The following is a 20,052-nucleotide window of genomic DNA, read 5'->3' as shown; positions in this document are numbered from 1 at the left end:
AAACACCCGTCTGTAAAAATAATACCTATGTATTATTGCTATATTATAAAATTTTAGATCTGGCTACCATCATGAAAAAAAAAATATGACATACCAAAGAAATGCTGATTCCAGAAATGTGAAGATGGTTTAACACATGGTAATATATTATGATAATCAACTCACTAATAGATTTAAGAGGGAAATAATATGTTTATAAAATAGTTGTGGACACACTCTTTAAATAAATTTAGTACCCAATTATAATAGAAAATTTAACCAACTAAAGAAAGACTTTCTTTCCCTAATATAATTTGTCCCTTAAACAACTACAGGCAATCTTGTAAAAAACGCTTATCATATTATGAGTTCCACAGAAAAGAGGCTTGAAGTAATCTTGTATCCTAGTAATTTATTTGAGCCTGCATTACCATGGAAGCAGGAATGGAAATAAAGGATGAGTTAGGCAAAAAAAGGAAGAGAGCAAATACAAGACATATTTAGCTGGCTGTCACTTCATAATCACAGTTGATTTCTTCGTATGTGTTTAAAAGGAGTCTGTGAAATTTCTATCTCTATCCAAGGGAAGAAATAAAAAGAATGTATATATTGGCTCTCATCTTTCATTGGTCAAAGTTTTCAGGGTGTCCCCTCTGTGCATTTCTCAACTATATTTTCTAGCCTCTCTAACCAGCTCCTGGTGTAGCAAGATCCCGAGAGAGCAGCAACAGCACTTATGGCATAAGCAGGGCACATTGTAAAAAAAAAAAGCAAGGATGGCCAGCAGTCTGTTTTTGGCCAGCAGCCTGCAACTTCATGTGCATTTGTGTGGATGTTGACAGACTCTTGCAGGTTCTCACACTTCAGCTGCTGCAGGTAAATCCCAAGACAGGAAAAGAGAGGTGGGTAGTATCAGGCTTAATGACCGAGGGGAAATGCAGTCAGGCTGCACTCATCTCCTTGGAGCAGCTTCAAGCAGGGTCCAACCAGCTCAGCAAGAGGCAGAGTATCAGAGTGATATGACTCCAGTTTCAAAGGCCTGTCACATCTCAGTGAGACTCCTCAAAAGAGAAACCACCTCTCTGACATCTTTAAGAACGCAGTTGGCAAAAAACAAAACAAACCAATGAAACCTATAGAAAGTGTTTCTGGGCAATATATAATGGAGTCTGGTATAGAGGATCAATACAAAAATATTTTCACTGTTATCTTTTTTTATTATTATTATACTTTAAGTTTTAGGGTACATGTGCACAATGTGCAGGTTAGTTACATATGTATACATGAGCCATGTTGGTGTGCTGCACCCATTAACTCGTCATTTAGCATTAGGTATATCTCCAAATGCTATCCCTTCCCCTTCCCCCAACCCCACAACAATCCCCAGAATGTGATGTTCCCCTTCCTGTGTCCATGTGTTCTCATTGTTCAGTTGCCACCTATGAGTGAGAACATGTGTTGTTTGTTTTTTTGTCCTTGCGATAGTTTACTGAGAATGATGATTTCCTATTTCATCCATGTCCCTACAAAGGACAGGAACTCATCATTTTTTATGGCTGCTTAGTATTCCATGGTGTATATGTGCCACATTTTCTTAATCCAGTCTATAATTGTTGGACATTTGGATTGGTTCCAAGTCTTTGCTATTGTGAATAGTGCCGCAATAAACATACATGTGCATGTGTCTTTATAGCAGCATGATTTATAGTCCTTTGAGTTTATACCCAGTAATGTGATGACTGGGTCAAATGGTATCTCTAGTTGTAGATCCCTGAGGAATCGCCACACTGACTTCCACAATGGTTGAACTACTTTACAGTCCCACCAACAGTGTAAAAGTGTTCCTATTTCTCCACATCCTCTCCAGCACCTGTTGTTTCCTGACTTTTTAGTGATTGCCATTCTAACTGGTGTGAGATGATATCTCACTGTGGTTTTGATTTGCATTTCTCTGATGGCCAGTGATGATGAGCATTTTTTCATGTGTTTTTTGGCTGCATAAATGTCTTCTTTTGAGAAGTGTCTGTTCATGTCCTTTGCCCAATTTTTGGTGGGGTTGTTTGTTTTTTTCTTGTAAATTTGTTTGAGTTCATTGTAGATTCTGGATATTAGCCCTTTGTCAGATGAGTAGGTTGTGAAAATTTTCTCCCATTCTGTAGGTTGCCTGTTCACTCTGATGGTAGTTTCTTTTGCTGTGCAGAAGCTCTTTAGTTTAATGAGATCCCATTTGTCAATTTTGTCTTCTGTTGCCATTGCTTTTGGTGTTTTAGACATGAAGTCCTTGCCCATGCCTATGTCCTGAATGGTAATGCCTAGGTTTTCTTCTAGGGTTTTTATGGTTTTAGGTCTAATGTTTAAGTCTTTAATCCATCTTGAATTAATTTTTGTATAAGGTGTAAAGAAGGGATCCAGTTTCAGCTTTCTACATATGGCTAGCCAGTTTTGCCAGCACCATTTATTAAATAGGGAATCCTTTCCCCATTGCTTGTTTTTGTCAGGTTTGTCAAAGATCAGATAGTTGTAGATATGCAGCGTTATTTCTGAGGGCTCTGTTCTGTTCCATTGATCTGTATCTCTGTTTTGGTACCAGTACCATGCTGTTTTGGTTACTGTAGGCTTGTAGTATAGCTTGAAGTCAGGTAGCGTGATGCCTCCAGCTTTGTTCTTTTGGCTTAGGATTGACTTGGCGAAAGCAAGAGCAAACACGTTGAAAAGCTAGCAGAAGGCAAGAAATAACTAAAATCAGAGCAGAACTGAAGGAAATAGAGACACAAAGAACTTTTCAAAAAATTAATGAATCCAGGAGCTGGTTTTTTGAAAGGATCAACAAAATTGGTAGAGTGCTATCAAGACTAATAAAGAAAAAAAGAGAGAAGAATCAAATAGACACAATAAAAAATGATAAAGGGGATATCACCACCAATCCCACAGAAATACAAACTACCATCAGAGAATACTACAAACACCTCTACGCAAATAAACTAGAAAATCTAGAAGAAATGGATAAATTCCTCGACACATACACTCTCCCAAGACTAAACCAGGAAGAAGTTGAGTCTCTGAATAGACCAATAACAGGATCTGAAATTGTGGCAATAATCAATAGCTTACCAACCAAAAAGAGTCCAGGACCAGATGGATTCACAGCCGGATTCTACCAGAGGTACAAGGAAGAACTGGTACCATTCCTTCTGAAACTATTCCAATCAATAGAAAAAGAGGGAATCCTCCCTAACTCATTTTATGAGGCCAGCATCATCCTGATACCAAAGCTGGGCAGAGACACAACCAAAAAAGAGAATTTTAGACCAATATCCTTGATGAACATTGATGCAAAAATCCATAATAAAATACTGGCAAACCAAATCCAGCAGCACATCAAAAAGCTTATCCACCATGATCTAGTGGGCTTCATCCCTGGGATGCAAGGCTGGTTCAATATATGCAAATCAATAAATGTAATCCAGCATATAAACAGAACCAAAGACAAAAACCACATGATTATCTCAATAGATGCAGAAAAGGCCTTTGACAAAATTCAACAACCTTCATGCTAAAAACTCTCAATAAATTAGGTATTGATGGGACGTATCTCAAAATAATAAGAGCTATCTATGACAGACCCACAGCGAATATCATACTGAATGGGCAAAAACTGGAAGCATTCCCTTTGAAAACTGGCACAAGACAGGGATGCCCTCTCTCACCACTCCTATTGAACATAGTGTTGGAAGTTCTGGCCAGGGCAATGAGGCAGGAGAAGGAAATAAACGGTATTCAATTAGGAAAAGAGGAAGTCAAATTGTCCCTGTTTGCAGATGACATGATTGTATATCTAGAAAAGCCCATTGTCTCAGCCAAAAATCTCCTTAAGCTGATAAGCAACTTCAGCAAAGTCTCAGGATACAAAATTAATGTACAAAAATCTCAAGCATTCTTATACACCAATAACAGACAAAGAGAGAGCCAAATCATGAGTGAACTCCCATTCACAATTGCTTCAAAGAGAATAAAATACCTAGGAATCCAACTTACAAGGGATGTGAAGGACCTCTTCAAGGAGAACTACAAACCACAGCTCAAGGAAATAAAAGAGGATACAAACAAATGGAAGAACATTCCATGCTCATGGGTAGGAAGAATCAATATCGTGAAAATGGCCATACTGCCCAAGGTAATTTATAGATTCAATGCCATCCCCATCAAGCTACCAATGACTTTCTTCACAGAATTGGAAAACTACTTTAAAGTTCACTGATATCTTAAATAAGGCAAAAATGCTCTTTAACATCTGTAGAACTCAACATTGTTCTAGCACTTTTAGCTAATGTAATAGGACAAGCAATATAAACTCATCTAGGAACTGGAATGAGATAGACAAATTTACAATATAATTATGTGATGATGTCACTGCCTAAATGAACACTCCTAAAGAATCAACAGGTACTATTAGCATAAGAAAAGATAACAAGGTTCTTCATATAACATCGATTTACCAAAAAACAGTGTATCTATTGCCAACAGTAAATTACAATATGTAAATTTAAAAAATTCTTTGGCCAGGTGTCATGGCTCATGTCTGTAATCCCAGCATGTTGGGAGGCCCAGGCAGGTGGATTCCTTGAGTCCAGGGGCTCAAGACCAGCCTGGGAAACCTGGTGAAACCCTGTCTCTACTAAAACTACAAAAATTAGCGGTGTGTGGTGGCACACACCTGTAGTCACAGCTACTCAGTAAGCTGAGGTGGGAGGATCTGATCTTGGGAGGCTGATGCTGCAGTTAGCCGAGATCGCGCCACTGCACTCCAGCCTGGGCAACTGGAGTGAGACCTTGTTTCAAAAACAAAACAAAGCAAAATAAAAATTATTTCTGTTGTAGTGAATATATGTATATAAAAATAAATATAATAAAAATTATTTCTGTTGTAGTGAATATATGTATATAAAAATAAATATAACAAAAATGTGGAAGTTATTTATTAAAAAGTAAAAGAACATGAAAAAAACCTGTATACATGAAGAGATGTATCATGTTCATAGATAAACTGAATATTATAAAATATAATTTCTTTCTAGATTAATATAGTCAATGCAAGTTGTGGCAAAGTCTTATTAAAGTTTTGCGGAAATTGTGAAAAATGACTTGAAAAATACATATAGAAAATTAACAGTTCGGAGATAGGCAAGAAAACTTGGAAAAAGAAGAAGGTAAGTTCTTTACTGGGTATCAAGATTTATTATAGTGTAATTATGAAAATTGAAAGAATTTTGGCACAGAAGGATGCAATAGACAACAAAAGGGAATAGTAAGGCAGAATATATTTAGGTAATTTACTTTTTGTGCACATGTAATTTGTCTTATAATAAGATTATCATTAGAAATTAGTAGATAAGATGTGTTTTTTGCAGTAAATTGTTTGGATAATGGACTTTTCATAAGGAGGAAAATCAATGTGTAACTTGTATCACAAAAAATAGTCCAAAAGGACTAAGATCTAAACATTAAGAACAAAATTTAAAGCTAAGAAAAATGTAAATTATTTTATAAATTCAAGGTAGGTGAGGATTTTATCTGAAAGAGACAAAAACCACAAAACATAAAGTAAAAGTTTGATAAGTTTTAAATTCCTTGGAAAGATCTGTTAATTAATCCAGCTAAGTTAGCTGTCTGACTCTAGTCTAATTATACATCTAGGCATTTGATAATGAATACAGAAAGAGTATTAAAACTAGGAATATATGGATGAAAATAAAAATACTCATTTTACCTAATAAAAAAATCATGTTCTTAGATGACATTCTCAATGTTGTGATGACATCAATTCTTGCCAAATTCAGGTATACATGTAAGATGTTAAGGCAAATATTGCCATTTTTTTTCTCATTTAGAGTAGTTTATTATGCTAAGGGCCTGGGAAACATTTTAGATTCAGTAAAAAAACTTACCTAGAAGAATAAAGCAGAATGAATACTAGAAAAAGACTGAAAGAAAAAAATGTGTAAAGACGCACAGAGTGAGGAACATCTGTTGGTAAAATATATTATAAAAATACTAAAAAGGTATCCAGATAATGAAAAGTTCAGAAACATGAAAAATCTCTTTCACTACTGGTAGAAGCATATAGTAGGATATAGTCAAAGCGAATTTAGCATAAAAATACATACACTTTATGTCTATGTATCTATGTACACATACTTTTTGATATGCATGTATAACTACATATTTCTGAAACATTTCTAAAAATAATCATAAAATGATTACAGATATGCAAAAACAGTTATAGAGCTATGTATAGTTTGTTAACATTAAGATAAAAGCCTTAACATTTTTTATGCTTAAAAACATTATAATGCTTCAATATAGCAGAACACACATTTGTCATTAAAAGAGATATACAGCAGCATTTCTCAGAGTTCAGCAGAATATTCATAGTTGTTACAAAAAAAAGTTCTTAATATTTAAATATTTTAGGCAATGCTGGCTTAAGCGACTTTAACCTTTTTGTTTGTTTTTAAATCATAAGCTTTTTCTATACTCTGTTAGTGTGTAAAAGGAAGTGCTGTATGTGGAATTTCCCAAATTTCCTTTTCTGTGAAATCCTTTTCTGTTTTAGAAAATATCTTTTAATTCTAAGATTTTCAGGAATTTAATTTGAGAAATTCTAATATTGAGGGATTATGTATCAGTGAGGAACAATTTCACTTTTTAGAACATGTAGACTGGGTGTGGTGGCTCACACCTGTAATCCTAGCACTTTGGGAGGCCAAGGAGGATAGATTATTTGAGGTCAGGAGTTTCAGACCATCCTAGCCAACATGGTGAAATCCCATCTCTACTGAAAATACAAAAATTAGCCATGCATGGTGTTATGTATCTGTAATCCCAGATACTCAGGAGGCTGAGGCAGGGAGAATCACTTGAACCTGAGAGGCAGAGGTTGCAGTGACCCAAGATCGCGCCACTGTATTCCAACCTGGGCAATGGGGCGAGACTCCGTTTCAAAGAAAACCAAAAACAAAAAACAAAACAAAAAAAGTATAGGCACATGTGTAGGTTTGGATGGAACAATAAACACTGCAGAGATTCAGGGGATTGTGGCAGATGGATGTGAGGCAGGACTAGATTGCAGCTCTGGACAGACCAGCATGTGGATGCTTGTATTGTGAATTTTAGCTACAAATCCACTGCAAGAACAAACCAGTAATCCCAAGAGGACCCACAGATCCTCTGAAGGAAGCAGACTGCTCCTGCAGGACCCAGGAGACACCCAAATACAGTGACTTCCCCAACTGCAGGAGTAGGAAAGGGAGACCCTCCTCTTCTGAACACACACCACCACTGGAGAACTGAAGGTCTGTTTGCAGGAGAAGTTTCTGGCTTTACCTTGAGCTGAGTCAAGTTAGAGAGCTGAGTGAAATGCAGGGGTAGAGGAAGCAGGGCAGAAGGCCCTGGGAGCTCACTGGGTCCCCAAACAGCCCATTCCTGCCTGGCACCATAGTACTCCATCAGGAGGGTGGCCAGAGGAGCAGGGGGTAAAACCCCCAGGCAGAAGAAATCTCTAGCTGAACTTTATAACAATTTGAACTGGTCAAGAAGCCTCCTGGCCAGAACTCGGGGGAGGATGTGAATCGGGCATGCAGACTTCGCAGGTTGGGGAAGAACTAAAGCCCTTTTCTCTCATGGCTGGGAGGCAGATAGCCTTGGGCAAGTTTTCAAGCCCATTTTGCCCTCTGCCTGGAAATAGAATCGGGGCTGTCGGCTGGGAGGGGCATGGTGGGAGTGAGACCAGCTCTTCAGTTTGCATGGGAGCTGGGTGAGACCTGTGACTGTTGGCTTTCCCCCACTTTCCTGACAACCTGCAAGACTCAGTAGAGGCAGCCATAATCCTTCTAGGTACCCAACCCCAGTGACCTGGGAATCTCATCCCCATCCCCCACAGCAGCCACAGCAAGACCCACAGAAGGAGAGTCTGAGCTCAGACATGCCTAGCCCTGCCCCCACCTGATGGTCCTTCCCTATCCACCCTGGTAGTGGAAGACAAAGGGTATATAATTCTGGGAGATCTAGGGCCACACCCACTGCCAGTCCCTCACCACACTACTACAGCTGATGCTTTCTGGAAAGCACTACCTCCTGGTAGGAGGCCAACCAGCACAAAAATAGAGCATTAAACCACCAAAGCTAAGGACCCCCATGGAGTCCATTGCACCCTCCATCACCTCAACTGGAACATGCACTGGTGTCCAAGGCTGAGAGTCCCATAAATTGTTCACATCACAGGACTCTGTGCAGACAACTCCCAGTACCAGCCTGGAGCCAGTAGACTTGCTAATAAGTTGTCATCTCCATCTATTACAGTATTTGCTCTAATCATATTTGACTTATATACCTGGGAGCTCCAGTGTTGAGTGCATATATATTTACAATTGTTATATCCTTTCGATGAGTTGACCCCTTTATATGTTGACCTTCTTTGTCGCTTCACAGTTTTTGTCTTGAAATCTATTTTGTCTAATATTAGTATAGCTATTCCTCTTTTTTTGGCTTCCATTGCCATGGAATGTCTTTTTCCATCCCTTTATTTTCTATCTGTGCATGTCTGTATAGGCAAATTGTGTTTCTTATAGGCAACTGATTAGCTAGACTATGCCTTTTGATTGGAGAGTTTAGTCCATTTACATTCAATGTTATTATTGGTAGTAAGGACTTACTTCTGCCATTTTGTTATCTGTTTTCTGGTTATGTTGTGGACTGCTCTTCTTTCCTTCCTATCTTTCTTTAGTGAAGGTTATTTTCTCTGGTGATATGATATAGTTTCTTGCTTTTTATTTTTTGTGTGTATCCATTGTATTATGTTTTTTGATTTGCGATTACTATGAGGCTTGCAAATACTATCTTGTAACCCATTATTTCAAGCTGATAGCAACTTAGCACTGTTTGCATAAGCAAACAAAAAAGCACAAAAACTAAACAAATGAAGACTCTACACCTTAACACCATCTTCTCAGTTTTTAACTTTTTGTGTCACTATTTATATATCATTGTGCTGTCTATATCTTCAAAGGTTGCGGGAACTATTTTTTTGTCAGTTCATGATTTAATTTTTGTACTTTAGCGAGGTTTACACACCACATTTACAGTGTTATACTAGTCTGTGTTTTTCTGTCTCCTTACTATTACCAGTGAGTTTTATAGCTTTAGGTGATTACATATTGCTCATTAATGCCCTTTTCTTTCTGATTGAAGTAATCTCTTTAACATTTCTTATAGGACAGATCTGATGTTGATGAAATCCCTCAGCTTTTGTTGGTTTGGAAAAGTCTTTCTCCTTCATTTTGAAGAATATTTTCTCCAGTAACACTATTCTGGGCTAAAAGTTTTTTCCTTCAGCACTTCTAATATGTCATGCCACTGTCTCGTGGCCTTTTTCCACTGAGAAGTCTGCTGCCAGATGTAGTGGAGCTCCATTGTACGTTATTTGTTTCTTTTCTTTTGCTGCTTTAGAATCCTTTCTTTATCCTTGACCTTAGGGAAATTGATTATTAAATTCCTTGAGGTAGTCTTCTTCAATTTTACCTGGCATTGTTTGTTGAGAAAAACGATTAATTCCTTTCGAATTGCAATAGTACCTTTTTTGGAAAGCAATTGACCATGAATGTTGGTGTTAGTTTCTGGACTCTAAGTTGTGTTTCATTGTTCTTTTTGTCTACTGTAATGTGAGTTCTATAGAATCCTGATTAGGGCAGCTTTGAAATAAGCTTTGAAATCAGAAAGTATAATCCTCCAAATTTCTTATTTTTTAACAATTTCTTTTTGTGATCTTGTCACTTGGCATTTCCAGATATATTTTAGGAGTGGTTTTCCAATTTCTGTGAAAAAAGTCTTCTGGGATTTGGTAGGGATTGCACTGAATATATATAAGTTGACTTTTCACCTATAAAGACTCTCCTTGTGCTGAATTTCAGTTCAGCTGGTCATCGTTGCTTGTACAACTCTGTGATGAATTGAAAATATAATTTTGGCCTTTTGTTTCTTTTATCCTAGTTGTTGGAGACGGATGTCATGCCTTTCTTAACCTTGTGTGTTCTGCTCAAAAATGGAGGTTCTCAGCCAGGTGTGGTTGTTCATGCCTGTATCCAAGCACTTTGGGAGGCCAAGATGAGGGGACCACTTGAGCACATGAGTTGAAGACCAGACTGGGCAACATAGGGAGACTCTTTGTCTCTATAAAAAAATAAAAAAAAAATATCTGGATGTTTTGGTGCATGCCTGTAGTCCCAGCTACTCCAGAAGGTGAGGTGGGAGGACCACTTGGGCCCAAAAGTTTGAGACTGCAGTGAGCTGTAATCAAGCCACTGCACTCCAGCCTGGGTGACAGAGCAAGACCCTGTCTCCCTCCCTCCACCCAAAACAAGGAAGTTCTCACTGGTATCTTTTATGTATCAAGTAACACATGATCATATGAAAAATTAATAATCCGTGATTCCTGCCTGTACCAGACAGGTAAAATTGAAAGCAGTTATACAAATAGTATATTAACTCCTCATAAAGACTATCCAAAGAGAATATTATTATCATCTGTATTTTACAGATGATTATACCAAGGCAGAGAGTAGTTGTAAAATGAGGTCTGTCTGGAGCATACCTATATGAAGCAGAAAATCTGGTTTCCTGTCTTGGCAGTCTGACTCCAAAATCCTCTCTTAGAAACAATTACACTGTAAAAATGAAAAATAAATAAAATCCAAGATTGGAGACTGATTTTAACATCTATTCATCTTAAACCATTAAGTAATCAAAAATAAATTAAACAGAGGAAAACAAAACCAAATATTCATATAGAAAGAAGTCTAGACTCTTCAATGGAAAACGTGTTTTTCAAGTGACCCACAATAGTTACACAATTGCTGAGCATTTTAATTAAACAATAAATATTTAAGTATTAACTAGACTCAAGAGAATAACTTAGTGAAAGGCCTAAGCATGAGTGGTAAGTTTGATAAATATTGAAAATGGGTCAAAAAGCCCAAATGGGAAAATAGGGCTATTTCCACCTGGATGATCTCCCTAAAATTAATTTTCCATTTTGGAAATTATAGGACAATAATTCCTCCTATTCATGAGGGGTGAGTATGTGTGTATGTGTGTGAGTGTGTTTGTATTAATGAGCTTGTTAACAATAAGTTATACAGAAGTATTACTTAGTAGCATCCAGGTTTTAAGGACTATTGGCCTTTTTGAGGTTCCTAGGAAAACCTTGAATGCTTTTGGTAGGAAAAGTTGGGATTCACTCTACATATTACTGGCGTTGAAAAAAAATAAATCTACTTTGGTGATGATCCTAGCTATCCTCAAGCTCCATTCACCAGACTATACAACCAATGTGTCATATATGTATTGGGTTGTAAAATATCTCTAACAACTGAAGTTGCTGAACACAAATTATGGAGAGGTGAAACAAGCTAAAAATTGCAGAACAATTAAAAAACTCTTCCTTGGCATGCTAGTAGATGAGAATTCAGCTTTCACTTCAACATCAGTATGGAAAATTTTACCTTACAGCAAGGATGTTGTGTTTGAATAGGAGTTAATTTGAGCTGTTTTGGAAATTATCATGTTTTCCATAAAGACAGCATTGATTTCATCCATTAGCATATGGAGATGCTTTCCTGTTTGACATTGGTCACAGAATTTAAAAGGAACAAGAACATTACTGCACATTCAGGAATCAGTTACACATAGAAGTTAAGGTCAGGACCTTAAAGGGAATCTTGACCAGTGATATCAGGCCTACTTTTTAAAACATTCAGACATGATAAATTTACTACCAATCATTTTTTCAATAACAGCAGTGATATATTTATTTTTCCCGTGGACACCTACATTAAGCTTGTAGTCTATTTTTATATTTCAACATTTTTGTCTTTGAGTCCTTTTAGGAGTTGTTAAACAATCCTGAAATTTCCCTTACAGTATGCTGTTAACAATTATATTTTTTCAAAGTCCTTTGGCATAATGATTGATTAAAGGAAGTATCTCCAGTATAATTACACTTGCTTATAAGAAAAGAGTATTTGAAACTTGAAGAAAAAAAGGTTAGACAAATTTATAATGAAATATAAATAAATATGTGGTGGGGAGGGGGGAGGGGGGAGGGATAGCATTGGGAGATATACCTAATGCTAGATGACGAGTTAGTGGGTGCAGTGCACCAGCATGGCACATGTATACATATGTAACTAACCTGCACAATGTGCACATGTACCCTAAAACTTAAAGTATAATTAAAAAAAATAAAATAAATAAATATGTATAATATATAAGGCATTATTAATAAATGTATATGAAATAACTATCATAGAATGAAATTTATTGAAGTAAAAATACATTCTAAATTAGAATAGGAAAGAACTTGGAAACTATTGTTTAATAATATGTTATAAAAATACAAAACTGTAAATATTACTCTTACGTTACTTATTTTGGAAAGGATATGACACAATGGGAATTTTCATGTTCTACTCCTAGGATGATAAATCTGTACCGTCATTTTGGCTGAGTATGGCATTATCTGATTAAGATGAAGGATCACATCCTAAACCCAGTATTTACACTCTTATCTGAATACATATACATGCACATGCGTATCACTGAGTTTCAATAGCTAAAGTTGAGAAGTACTTGGAATGTCTGTCAGTCCTCCAAATGGATAAACAAATTATGGCATACTTATACAATGGAATACTATACAGTGATCAAAATTAACAAAGAAGACTGACATGTTTACAACAGGATAATACAACAAAGAAAATGAACAAATTTGAGCTACATAGATAATAATACTCACAGATGTGAAAGGAATTATCAAGATGGAAAAATACATTTAGAATAATCTTTTACATAAAGTTTGGAAAAAAAATTTTTAATACATTGTAATTTGTTACATTGGTGATAAAACTCTACAGTGAAATATATGAATGATCATCATAACAATTGGGATAATCAGGAGGGAGGAAATAAAAGGGAAATATCAACAAGAAGACATATATTGGGAGTATCTGGATTGCTGGCAAATTCTATTTTCTGACCAAGGTTTGGTAACATCAATGTTAATGTTATAATTTTTTCTTACTGTTTTTAGGTTTTGTTACTCTCTGTATGTTATATTCCCCAATAAAAAAATGTTAAAAAAGCAAAAACATAAAGTACATTTCTACGTATAAAATCAGGGTGATACAGCATATTCTCACAGATACCATTGTAATTAGAGTTTTTGCTGAATAAAGGAGAATAGAGCATTATGGTACTAAGAAATACAAGTTAAAATTTAAAACTTTTCTTTTTTTATTTTGAGACAGGGTCTTGCTCTGTTGTCCAGGCTGGAGTGAACAAGTGCAGTCGCAGCTCAATGCAACCTCTGCCACCCGGGCTGAAGTGATTCTCTCAGTTCAGCCTCCAGAGTAGCTAGGACAACAGGCGTGCACCACCACGCCCTGCTAATTTTTTCTATTTTTGGTAGAGATGGGATTTTGCCATGTTGCCCAAGCTGGTCTTGAACTCCTGTGCTCAGGCAATCCACCTGCCTCAGCCTCCTAAAATGCTGGGATTACAGTTATGAGCCACCACACCTGGCCCAAAAGTTTTCTTAAATTAATTAAAAAAGAAGATAAGCAAGAACTGTAAATCCACCTTCTTAATGCTAATATGAATTTGAAACATCAAAATTTGAATATTTATGATTGCTAGACACCTTTATTCTTATTTCCAATTTAATTATTCATAATTCACATTTCAGTGTCAGAAAGTCATGAATTTCCAATAAACTATAGTAAGATGGATATTACATATATAGACCTATTATCCCAAAATGTGTCTCTAAATGAAATATGTATATTCATATTGTTAGCATTCTAATTTCACAATACTATTCATGTGTACACCTGCATTTTGGGTTAAATATTTTGTTACTATTTTTTTTTGGTTCTGCATTAGAGAAGAAAAATCATAGGCAAATTTGTTAAGGTGTAAAACATATTTAGCATGATCTTTGAGTATGTTTGTGCATACATAATGCTACTTTGACTGCTATAGTAAGATAACAGATTTAGTCACCATAGCTAAGAATGTGAAAAAGCATTTACAAGAATTTGGCTTGCTAATGATGCTATTAAAAGATGAAATAAAATTGATATGCTGTATATTGCATAGAGTATTTGTCTATTTTCATATTGAAAACTACACAAAAAACCCCCAAATAGAATCCTAATTGTTGGAGATCACTTTTGCTATGAATTTTTAAAGTGTAATAAAATAAAAAAGCAAATAAATCATTGAAAATACATTGGTTTTACATTATTCTTGATGAAATACCACATGAGGGTATTTGCCTAGGCCTGATGCTGAGAATAATATAAGAATCATGAGGCCATGAAGAATAATAATATTGTTCTCTCATTACCTTGAAGTCTAGTACTTAAAAAACAAGACTGAAATCACATTTATCAAATAGCATTCTCCCTTTTACCTGCCATCATCATTATCATCATTATCTATATCCACATCTATCTCATTAAATGATTTATTTTTGAAATATTTAAACACATAATTTGGAAAATAAGTAATTTTAAAAAGATCATAATTATTGGAAAGTTACAGGAGTAAACAGCAAAGTTTAAGTCAAGCTCAATACACTTAGATTTAGAAATTAAGTGTAGTTTATTTTACAATACACTGCTTAAGCAAATAATTATTTATGGATGAGCTTAAACTAATCCTCTTTTCACTATGATCACTATGGAAACAATTTAGATTTTAATGGAACTAAACCTCCCTAATAAGAAAGACAAAGCAAATAGCACATTTTATGAGCAAGCTTATATTTCTAAAGAGAGGGTTTTAGGACCAGATTGTCAAACAGAGGTAAGACCTCAGATCTTCTGTCACACTTGAGTGAGTGATGATGGAGTTTGAAGGTTATAGTTCTATAACCAAAACTATATTCACGGATAGGGATTAAATGGTGGAATTCCATAGAAGCATCAGATTCAGTTTTGTTTCCATGGGAATAAGTTCTTCAATGTTTGATAAACTTGTAAGTACTGTTTTACTCTTTGATCTTTTAAAGATTGTTATAAATGAAGCCTTGATTTCTGCTTATAAAAACAGAGTAAAATTTAAATCGTGGAATAGAATGGTGGAGCTGTGGTTGAGATACTATATTTTATTAATTGTAATGACATTTTCAGATCCAGTGCTGCTCACTGAATTTCCCTATAAGGTGAGTTTGTGGTGATGACCCAGCAACAGACAAGCTACTATCCAAAAAAAGCTACTCACATCAAATCAATTTCCGGTTTCTTCCAAGTTGCAGGAGAATGCCTAGACCATGATTTTAATCTCTTCTGTGACCTTAGTATTACAAAAAGAAGAAAATTGTGACCATTTTCATGTCAGGTATACTAAAAATTTATAAAAACTCCCTTTGAAAGAACTTGTGAGTAGCTTCACTATGCCTGGCTAACATTTTCATTTATTGTAGAGGGAGTTTCGGTGTATTGCACAGGCTGGTTCTTGAACTCCTGGGTGCTCCTGCCCCAGCCTTACAAAATGTTGGGATTATGGGTGTGAGCCACCCTGCCTGGCCAATAAAGAGACTTATTGAAAATATTAAGTTGAATATGCAAGAAGGAATACAAATTAATGAAAGTGGTAAATATGTGCATAATTGTAAATGAATGTTTACTGTATAAAATAATAATGTCTTGAGGGTGATTATATAATTGATAAGACATATGCAAATGGCAAAAGATAGACTGGAGGTAAAGGTGACAGGAGTAAATTTACTTGAAGTAGTTTTTGAACTTTTCTATGTCTATGAGGAGATTTTGAACAATGACCCTGTAATTTTACCCAAAGGTATATATACAGAGGAATTGCATCAAATGATATATGAAAGAATTCTCTAGTAGAATTATTCATAACTTCAAAAAAGAAGCTGACCAAATGTACGTTAAGGATGGGTGAATCATTACATTAATTCCATGCAATGGAACAATATAGAGAAGTGAAAAAAAAACCACATGTACTTGCAACTATGTGACTAAATTTCAGAAACATAATGTTGAGTCCAAGACGCCACAAACAACAAGAACATGTAGGATTGCACCTACACAGAGTTCAAAGCAGGCCAGACCAAGCGATGGAGTTTAGGGTTGCATACCTAGTTGGTAAAGTATGAAGAAAATTAAGGAAATAATCAATATAAATTATGGATATTGCTTATCTCAGGAGATGTGAAGAAGGGTTTAGGGACTTGGAAAGTGGCATGGAGGTGGACCTAGGCTGTTTTCAGTGTTCCTTGTCTTGCTCCACATAATGGTTACTTGAATGTTTATGATACACTGCGGTATTTCCCATTTTTGTTTTGGTTCATTTCTAAGTGTGCATTATAATTTTAACATAAAAAGTTTTAATTAGGAGAAACGTCTCATAGAAATTATTATTACTCGTCTCATTATATACTGAGGGGAAAAATAAACTATTGGTATACATTCTTATACAACTCTAACAGAGTTGAAGTAAGAACTTTCTTATTTAGTTGCAACATGAGGAAATTTGAGATGATGTTATTTGCCACCCCAGATTTTTCCAAAGGATTTCTTCTAGCCTTAATTATCCACCTCACAGGAACAAATCTTTGCCATTCCCCATCTATTTTTTCTTTTGGCTCCTGAATTCCTGACACAACAAGGTTGTACATATTTCCCACACTCTTGGTTTAGCAGAGTTCTTTTATCAGTTAATGTTTTTCTGCAAGAGAAACCCTTCAAAACTACATTAGATATTTATATATCACATGGCTTTGGATTTTGTTTTTCTAAATGGGTTTGTTGGATGGCTCTGGTGACTTGAGATGGGCCAAATTCTGCATCTTGGAGGTCGTTAGATTTTGGCCAATTTAGTCTGGATCAGGTGGGGGGCAATCTGCCTTCATTAGTTTCTGATTCTCCTTCTGGGAACAGTGTACTAGCCAGGTCATATTCTCATAGTAAATGGAAAGAGGAAGAACACCCAGTATGGAAGCCATCTCAAATTTCTATGCAAAGTGTATTAATTTTCTGTTCATCAATGTAAGTTAAATGATTGAACTCCAAGTTCAGGGGAAAGGTAGTCAGTCTTCGTGTGATAGGAGGATACTGCAAGATTATATATCAAAGGGTCTGGTACTCAGGAATACTTATAAAATTGCTGAACATTTTAATTAAATAACAAATATTTAAATATTAGACTTGAGAGAAACTTTACCAAAGGCCTAAGAATTAGAGATATGTTTGATAAATAAACATTATTCGTGGGCTGAAAACCTTGAGTGGGAAAATAGGACTAATTTCACCTGGACAACCTCCTGGAAACTGATTTTTTATTTTGGAAATTATGAGAAAATAATTCGTTCCATTCATAAGTGGTGTACACATGTGTGTGTTTGTGTGTGTATTTATGAGCTTGTGAATAATGAAGTTACACAAAAGTATTAGCAGCAACCAGATCTTATGGAGTATTGGCCTGCCTGTGGTTCTCAAGTAAATCTTAGATGCTTTTGATAAAAGAAGTTTGGATTCTGTGTATTTAAATCTGGCATTTAAAAAAGTCCATATTGGTGATGATCTTAGTTATGATCAAGCTCCCTTTAAGATTTTAGACATTTACTATACGATCTACATATCAGGTTATAAAACTTCCCAAGCAACTGAAGTCGCTAAAGACAAATGATGGAGAGGTTACACAAGGAAAAATTGCAAACACTGGAAGTGAACATGTCCTTGTTTGCATACTAGCAAATGAGAATTCAGGTTTCATGTCAATTTCAGTATGAATAATTCCAGCCTATAACAAGAACAGATGGTGAATGAGTCAGTTAATTTGAATTGTTTTGAAAATAAGAATGTTTTCCATAAAGAGAGCATTGAACTTATCCATTAGCATGCCATGGTGATTTCTGACATGACACTGGTCACAACAATTAAAAGTAAAAAGAATGTCACAGCACATACACAAATCAGGTGCATATACAATTTAAGGTCAGGATATTCAAGCAATCACAACCAGTGATATTACACCAGCATTAAAAAAATTTCTTTTTGTCTGTTCAGACATGATAACTTTTCTGCCCATCATTTTTTCCATTCTAATAGTGGTTATATTTGTTATTGGAAATTTTGCTAATGGCTTCATAGCATTGGTAAATTCCATTGAGTGGGTCAAGAGACAAAAGATCTCCTTTGTTGACCAAATTCTCACTGCTCTGGCGGTCTCCAGAGTTGGTTTGCTCTGGGTGTTATTACTACATTGGTATGCAACTCAGTTGAATCCAGCTTTTTATAGTGTAGAAGTAAGAATTACTGTTTATAATGTCTGGGCAGTAACCAACCATTTCAGCAGCTGGCTTGCTACTAGCCTCAGCATGTTTTATTTGCTCAAGATTGCCAATTTCTCCAACCTTATTTTTCTTCGCATAAAGAGGAGAGTTAAGAGTGTTGTTCTGGTGATACTGTTGGGGCCTTTGCTATTTTTGGTTTGTCATCTTTTTGTGATAAACATGGATGAGACTATATGGACAAAAGAATATGAAGGAAACATGACTTGGAAGATCAAATTGAAGAGTGCAATGTACCATTCAAATATGACTCTAACCATTCTAGCAAACTTTGTACCCCTCACTCTGACCCTGATATCTTTTCTGCTGTTAATCTGTTCTCTGTGTAAACATCTCAAGAAGATGCAGCTCCATGGCAAAGGATCTCAAGATCCCAGCACCAAGGTCCACATAAAAGCTTTGCAAACTGTGACCTCCTTCCTCTTGTTATGTGCCATTTACTTTCTGTCCATGATCATATCAGTTTGTAATTTAGGGAGGCTGCAAAAGCAACCTGTCTTCATGTTCTGCCAAGCTATTATATTCAGCTATCCTTCAACCCACCCATTCATCCTGATTTTGGGAAACAAGAAGCTAAAGCAGATTTTTCTTTCAGTTTTGTGGCATGTGAGGTACTGGGTGAAAGACCGAAGCCTTCGTCTCCATAGATTCACAAGAGGGGCATTGTGTGTCTTCTAGCAGAAAACAAACTGGTGGTGTATGAAACATTTTGTATTTCTTACTGGGTTTTCTGTAATATATGTATATGAATAATTTCCAAATGTACACCTAGAAAAGTCTTTTACCTAAAGTTAGTCTAGAAAAGTATATATATATAGATGTGTGTGTGTGTGTGTGTGTGTGTATGAAAAACTGAGGAACGTTGACAATAACATGCTTTTTATTGTTTTTTTCACAAAAACTGCCAAATTATAGAAAATATGACAAAAATTCCTCAGAATTATGAAGCCATGTTTATTTCATACATGTATTTTATATTTCATTTGCAGAATTTATATCTATTTATAATAAGAACTAACAGCTTATCTCAGGAAAAATATTGCTCTTTTCTGTTGTTATTTGAATGACACAAATATACCACAGTGTGCTTATAATCTGTTGTTTTAACCTATAACTTTCTGATAATAAGGTCATTCAATTCTTAATCACCAATGAGGATGTATCTTCAGGGTTTTATTCCATTATGAATTCCTATTTTATGTTTAGTAAAAAGCAATCAGAATTATTGTTACAAAACAATGAACACAATAAAATTTGAGTGACAAGTATACGTAGAGTAAATTTCATGTATGTGTACCATAAACAGTACTGAGGAATATTAGATTTAATACAAGTATGTGAATAGCTTAGAAAAAAATCTCTGCTATGAGAGGGATGAAAAATCATGATCATGATCTTGATTGCTATTATCAGCTTCCATATGCAGTTAGAAAAGGCATTTCTTCCAGCTTTTCAATTAAAGAAAAACTTTTTTTGAAATTGAGCTCTGATGTAAATTATTTTAGTATTTTTTCTAAAGCACTTCTAAGCCCCTGAATTGCTAATTATATCCTTATCTTCCATTTTTAAAATTCCTTCTAAACTTCAGATAAGAGAACTCCAATCTTCTGTTTTCTAAAAAAAATCTGTCAATGTGAAAA

The 20,052-nt window shown here is 35.5% G+C and overlaps 1 protein-coding gene across 1 annotated transcript in view; it reads left to right on the top strand.

Annotated features, from left to right (window-relative positions):
- The window catches only part of LOC100984410 (taste receptor type 2 member 30), a 37,562-nt gene extending 17,510 nt beyond the window's left edge, over positions 1 to 20,052 (top strand). Inside the window, exon 1 of the mRNA XM_063593351.1 lies at positions 1 to 20,052. This exon is cut by the window's left edge and continues 17,510 nt beyond it. Coding sequence (XP_063449421.1) covers positions 18,131 to 19,090 — 960 coding nt within the window. The 5' untranslated portion in view covers positions 1 to 18,130 and the 3' untranslated portion in view covers positions 19,091 to 20,052.

Source organism: Pan paniscus, chromosome 10 (assembly GCF_029289425.2).
Source record: "Pan paniscus chromosome 10, NHGRI_mPanPan1-v2.0_pri, whole genome shotgun sequence".
In the NCBI taxonomy this organism is placed as follows: Eukaryota; Metazoa; Chordata; class Mammalia; order Primates; family Hominidae; genus Pan; species Pan paniscus.
Note: the sequence above shows the minus strand (reverse complement) of the source record. Positions and strands in the feature narration are given on the sequence as shown.